This window comes from Palaemon carinicauda, chromosome 7, assembly GCF_036898095.1.
Source record: "Palaemon carinicauda isolate YSFRI2023 chromosome 7, ASM3689809v2, whole genome shotgun sequence".
NCBI lineage: Eukaryota > Metazoa > Arthropoda > Malacostraca > Decapoda > Palaemonidae > Palaemon > Palaemon carinicauda.
The window spans coordinates 134,232,522-134,239,520 of NC_090731.1; the positions used below are offsets into that span (position 1 = coordinate 134,232,522).

Genomic DNA, 6,999 nt, shown 5'->3' on the forward strand with positions numbered 1-6,999 from the left:
AAAGTACTTAGCAATTCTTAACGATCCTAAGGAAAACAAACTTATGTTACAGAAGTTGCCTGCCCAAATTGCAGAGAGATGGAATTGTATAGTAACTAAAAGAATCACAATTGATGAAGAGGAATATCCATCTTTTGAAGAGTTTACAAGGTTCATAAGTGATGAAGCCAATAAGGCATGTAATCCAACATCATCTTACAGTGCACTTAATAGGAGAGATACAGTATTTACACCTAAAGAAAAACAACCACAAAGTAAGGTTGCAAGGCGTACATCATTTGCTACTAAATTTAATGAAGTTAATAATGTTACAAATGCTGCATCTGATGAAAATAAATCTAAAAATGAAAAACAAACCGAGAGTAAAATGAATGTAGGATTTACATGCTATTACTGTAGACAAAACCATGATATGGAAAAATGCCCAGAGTTCTTAAAACTTGATCTTGCTCAAAGAAACCAATATTTGACAGATAAAAAGATGTGTAGGGGTTGTTTCAAGATTGGTCATTATTCAAGGTATTGTAAAAGACCAAGGAAATGTATTAAATGCAAGAGATGGCACCCAACAATTCTCCACGATGAAAACTTGAATAAAAAACCAAGTTCTGGTGATACCCAACAAGAACAGGCTGTAGCTGTAGCTAATAGAATTAATGTTAACAGATATTTTTCAGCTGATGTTCACTCAATGATTGTACCTGTTTGGTTAAGCCATAGGAATACAAATAATAAGGTCATGGTATATGCAGTATTGGATGATCAGTCAGATGCTTGTTTTATCAAAGAAAGTGTCCTAAGGTATATGAATGTCAATGGCCAAAATTCTGTCATCAAGATAGCGACTATGCTGGGTGAAGAGGCTATAACAAGTACTAAAGTATTTGGTTTATCAGTGAAGGGCATAAATGAAAATAGTACTGTAAATTTACCATGTGTCTACTCTAGAAAAACTATTCCTGCAAGAAGAGCACAAATCCCTAAAAAATGTTCAGCTTTAAGATGGCCTCATCTTAAGAAAATTGCTGGAAGGCTAGTAGAGTATAATCCTGACATTGAGATAGGTCTATTGATAGGCATAAACTGTATAAAAGCTGTCAAACCTTTAGAAATCATTCCTGGGTCTGGAAATGAGCCCTATGGTCAGAGAACAGCTCTTGGATGGGGAATTATTGGTAATGTAAATGTCAATGAGAATAATTTAGAAAGTGATGTTGTTGTTAATAGAACAGTAGTTGAAGAAATTGAAATAAATTCCATGATATCAAATAACATCTTTACAGTACCAACCAAAGTAAAAGAAGTGTATGAGCCTCATCATGTCAGAGAGATGTTTGAATCTGATTTCATAAGTAATGTTAGTGACGATGAGGTAGCTTTGTCAGTAGAAGAAAGACAGTTTATTGAAATTGTTAGTAATGGTATTAAGATTATTGATGGTAAACAGTTTAAAATTCCATTGCCACTCAAAGGAGGTGGTATTCAGTTTCCAGATAATAAGTTAGTAGTCCAGAAAAGACTATCCAACTTAAAACAAAAGCTTCAGAAGAATGTAAGCATGAAAAATGATTACATAAATTTCATGAAGAATATGATTGATAAGGGTTATGCTGAAAGGGTTCCTTTGAATGAAACATGCCTAACTAATGGAAAGGTTTGGTTTGTGCCACATCATGGGGTTTACCATCCCAGAAAGACTGACAAAATCAGAGTAGTATTCGATTGCTCTTTTATGTATAAAAATGTAAGTTTGAATGATTGTTTACTTCAGGGACCAGATTTGTCAAATAGTCTAGCTGGTATTTTGTGTAGATTTAGAAATCATTCTGTTGCATTTACTTGTGATGTAGAAGCAATGTATCACCAAGTTTTAGTAAATGAAGAACACAGGAATCTTTTACGATTTCTGTGGTTTGATAACCATGATTTAGATGGCGACATTGTTCAATATAGGATGACTGTTCATCTATTTGGTGCTAGAAGCTCTCCATCTGTTGCAAACTATGCTTTGAAAGCTGCTGCTGATAGATTTAAGGATAAAACTACTGAAAAGGCAGCAGAGTTCATTAAAGAAGACTTTTATGTGGATGATGGCTTAAAGTCTGTAGCCACAGTGGAGGAAGCCATAAACTTAGCCAAAGACAGTCAGATGATATGTAAAAGGGGTGGTTTCCATTTGCACAAATTTGTTGCCAATAATGCTGAAGTTTTAAAGGCTATATGTCCTGATGAAGTTGCTCAATCAGTTAAGAATCTTGATTTAACGAAAGATAAATTGCCAGTGGAACGAACATTAGGTATGGAATGGTGTACTGAAACAGATACATTTAATTTTAATGTCAAACCCATTCAAAGGCCTAGTACTAGAAGGAATGTTTTATCCATAGTTAGCTCTATTTTTTATCCTCTAGGCATGATATCACCATTCATTCTTACAGGTAAGAAAGTTTTGCAAACCCTATGTAAGCAAGACCTTGGCTGGGATGATCCTATTCCTGAAACTGTAATTACTGAATGGGAAAACTGGTTAAGTCAATTACCCAAATTGAAAGATATTAAAGTTGAGAGATGTTATAAACCAGCCAACATGAATGTCATAGACTATGAATTGCATCATTTTTCTGATGCTAGTGAGAAGGGTTATGGTCAATGCTCATACTTGAGAATGACAGATGCAAATGGACAAGTACATACTAGGTTAGTTATGGCTAAATCAAGAGTGTCTCCCTTGAAAACTTTTACAATACCTAGGTTAGAACTCACTGCTGCATTAGCATCAGTGAAAGTGAGTTATTTCTTAAAAAAGGAGTTGAAGGTCAATATTAGTAAAGAAGTATTTTGGGTAGATAGTACAATTGTTCTTGGATACATAGCTAATCAATGTAAACAGTTTAAGGTTTTTGTTGCAAACAGAGTTGCGCAAATCAGAAATCACACCTTGCCTGAACAATGGAGATATGTTTCCTCAAGTGATAATCCTGCTGATTTATGTTCAAGAGGCATGTCTGTTCATGATCTGACTAGTAACTATATGTGGTGGCATGGACCTGAATTCTTAAAACATAATAATGCTGATAATGAAACTTTATGTTCATTTGAAGTTACAGATGAAGATCCAGAATTAAAGAAAGTGTCACTGGCAATTAACACTGATGATAATAATTATGCTACCATACTTACCAGACTTAATTACTTCTCAGATTGGACACGTGCCAGAAGGTCATTAGCTTTATGTAATAGGTTTATTGATAAATTTAAACAGAAATCATTATATACTGAGTATGTTCATGTGTCTGTAGAAGAGCTAATTAAGGCAGAAATTACCATTATAAAATTAGTCCAAAGAGAAGCTTTTCAATATGAATATCAGTTGTTAAGTATAAGCAATAACAAATTTGATAAATGTTTAAGGAAATCTAGCAATTTGTACAAGCTTGATCCATTTATTGGTAGTGATGGCTTAATAAGAGTGGGTGGTAGATTAAACAGAAGTAATTTTGATGTCCATGTAAAATATCCTGTGATTTTGCCAAAGAATAGTCATATTACTGAATTGATAATCTGTCACTATCATAATAAAGTACACCATCAAGGTAGAAATTTAACTTTAAACGAAATTAGATCTAGTGGTTACTGGATTATAAGTGGATCATCCTTAGTAGCGAAACATATATCAAAATGTGTAACTTGTAGAAAAATTAGACATGATACTCTTACACAGAAGATGGCTGATTTACCAAAGGATAGGGTAGAAATGTCTTCTCCATTCACTTACAGTGCAGTTGATTATTTTGGTCCATTTATAATTAAGGAAGGTAGAAAAGAGCTCAAAAGGTATGGTGTATTATTTACATGTATGTCAACTAGGGCAATACACATTGAAACTGCCCATTCTCTCAGTACAGACTCTTTCTTAAATGCTTATAGGAGATTTGTTTGTAGAAGAGGCCATTGCGCACAACTGCGTTCAGATCAAGGTAGCAACTTTATTGGTGCAAGAGACGAGTTTGCAAAGTGCCTCCGAGAAATGAAGGTTGAAAATATTAAAAATGAATTATTAAAGGACCAATGTGATTTTATAACATTTAAAATGAACCCACCTCATGCAAGTCATATGGGTGGTGTTTGGGAGAGACAAATAAGATCTGTTAGAAATATTTTGAATGTATTGCTATCTAACAATAGTAAAATTTTAGACGATGAATCTTTGAGAACATTCATGACTGAAGCAGAAAATATTGTAAACGGGCGGCCATTATCCACAGATAACTTGAATGATCCTTTAAATGTAGAACCTTTGACACCTAATCATTTTCTGACATTGAAGTCTAAGGTAGTCTTGCCTCCTCCAGGTAATTTTGTAAAAGAGGACATGTTTTCAAAGAAAAAATGGAGGCGTGTACAATGTCTTCTTAATCAGTTGTGGAAAAGGTGGCAAAGAGAATACTTACAATCGTTACAAATACGCCAAAAGTGGTTAAAGCCTCAAAGGAATGTAGAAATTGATGATATAGTTTTAATCAAAGACTATAATCTACCTCGCAACAAGTGGATGTTAGGCCGGGTATTAGAAACAAACGCAGATGAAGCTGGCCATGTTAGAAAAATTAAATTGTTAGTAGCAGATGCTTTTCTTGATGAAAATGGTAAACGCCACAAGACAGCTACAATTCTAGAAAGGCCTATTCATTCAGTTGTAATGTTATTAGAAAGTACAACAGGGAAGTCCCCATCAGGGAGCATTAAGTCATTATGTACTGTATATTTTTATTTAGTATGGAATGGACTAACCTGTATATTAAGATTTTATTGTTTGTAAAGAATCTCATATTCATTCCCCAATAGTATAGTTATTGTTTAAATTGTTATCACAATTTAGGGGAGCCATTGTTACTGTCATTAGAACACCTAGTTATATCTGAGTCTTGAAACAATACTAAAATACATTCCACCAAGGTGGACGAGGTACTTCCCACTCTACTGGGTAGATGTAAACAATCACAACAACTGCAGCCTCAGATTCAAGCACATGAAATGTGACTTACTTGTCATGGATTTCTTCATGTATATCTAATGGATTAAGTCCCCAAAATTGTGGTAAGATACGTTAATTTGCTTATAGTATGTATTTTTGTACCTTTTTGATATTATGTTTTATATGTTTTTATTTGTACCTTTGATATAGCCAATGGCATCCTACCAGTTTTGTAGGCATTAGCCTAAAAGTGTTTTCTTTTGTTTTCAGTTATACTCAATTAATGGCTCATGGTTTATATAATAAACTACATAAAGGACCATGGAATGTTATTATACTCAAATTTGAGAATCAACACTGAACGGGGCTAAAATCAATAAATAAATACAGAGCCACGTAATGTTCACAAGAACAGCTAGGGCTAATTCGTTTAGTGTCTACAGAGTATTTCTTGATATATTCCGACCCCACAGTAATTATAAATATGTATGTGTCTGTGTACCATTGATGACTGAGGATCTTTGTCCCCCCCCCCATTTTGTTTTTTTGTGTGTTATATGTGTTTGGATCCTGCTTGTTTTTTTTTTTTTTTTGTAATGCATATGGTTTTGAATCCTTACAAACTAGATTTTATTTTTTTATTGATAGTTTATTTGAATAATAGCATTTTGAATTGGATTTTGAGTCTTAGCATTGAAACTTTCCTCTTGATACGTCAATGTGTATTTTTATGGCCTAATACAAAAGAACCTGTAACACAGATGTCTGAGGCCTTTGTCCTGCTGTGGACTAGTCACAGCTGATGATGATGATGATGACATATATATAGCTTTAAACATCGCGTTCCATTAAATCCCTCGTCCCTAGTCTGGATAAAAAAATATCTGGTACCATCGGATTTTTAACTTTTTGTGCATACTGTATGAAATTTCTGCATACTGTATGAGATTTTTCATAATTCTGACTATTCATCAAATTCAAATCTTTCCAGACTATATCATGCAATAATTTTCAAATATTGCCTCTTATTCCAAAAGGCTCAATACCAAATAGTATTCAAGATGTTTTACTTCATATAAGTCATCAAACTGTGAACTGATCTTCTCAATGAAATGGTTGAAGCAGTGGCACTTCAGAAGTTAAAACTGGGTGTAGCTACTTTTCTGGTGAGCAGGTGGACGTATAGTTTATGTTACTTAACTGGTTAATATTATTTACTCTAATAAAAAAAATGGATTTCTTTACTTATGAATCTATTCTTTTCACTTCATCCCTTACCGGGAAGCTTTCCTTGTTTGGGCCTGTATGTGAATACATACATATAATTATAAATATATATATTATATATATATGTATATATATGTGCATATACTGTATATACACGTGTATATATAATATATATATACACACATATAATACAAGTATACTGTATATAAACACGCACACACAATTCCATTACTAACACTAGCGAATTGTATTTTTACATAACCCCAAATATTTATTGATATCGAATTCATTCTGCTTCAGAATTACAGACTCAAGGGGAAATCAATTTTATCATGAGATTGTTGCCCAGAATCTTTGCAGAGTCGAAATCATGCTGACACACTACGTTATATAATTTCTGTCACTTTGATTTCGACTCGACAAAGGTTTGAATCTTTCTCCGGGTAGCAATTCTCATAACAAAATGAATTCCCATAAGTCTGTGAATTCCAAGGCAGAATGAATTAGATATTGAGGTCGTAATGGCATATTTGAAAATATGAGTGTATATTACGAGGGCAAATAAAACAGTTAAGAAAATTTTTCAAAATCTTGAATCCATTAACTTCACATTACTCCTCCGTAATGAGTTTTTTTTTTTTTTGTGATTGTCTGTTACCCTCCTAGGATAATAATAAGTATTACCATGACTAGGACCCCAAAAGGTCTCTTTTCCATCTGAACTGACCTCTCAGATTGTAACTTCATTAGTACAGCAGTTACTCTTGGAAACCTCTGCTTATTTTGATTCTTGGATT

The 6,999-nt window shown here is 33.5% G+C and overlaps 1 protein-coding gene across 1 annotated transcript; it reads left to right on the forward strand.

The window, feature by feature from the left end:
- The first annotated feature begins 1,288 nt into the window (after positions 1 to 1,288).
- LOC137644019 (uncharacterized) lies at positions 1,289 to 5,365 on the forward strand. Its single transcript, XM_068376899.1, has 2 exons — positions 1,289 to 5,097; positions 5,246 to 5,365. The coding sequence occupies exon 1, from the start codon at positions 1,331 to 1,333 to the stop codon at positions 4,817 to 4,819; it is 3,489 nt and encodes a 1,162-aa protein (XP_068233000.1). The 5' UTR covers positions 1,289 to 1,330; the 3' UTR covers positions 4,820 to 5,097; positions 5,246 to 5,365.
- Positions 5,366 to 6,999: the final 1,634 nt, after the last annotated feature.

Bases quoted from the DNA above. Each gene is read 5' to 3' on its own strand.
- LOC137644019 (XM_068376899.1), top strand. From the start codon at position 1,331: ATGTTTGAATCTGATTTCATAAGTAATGTTAGTGACGATGAGGTAGCT.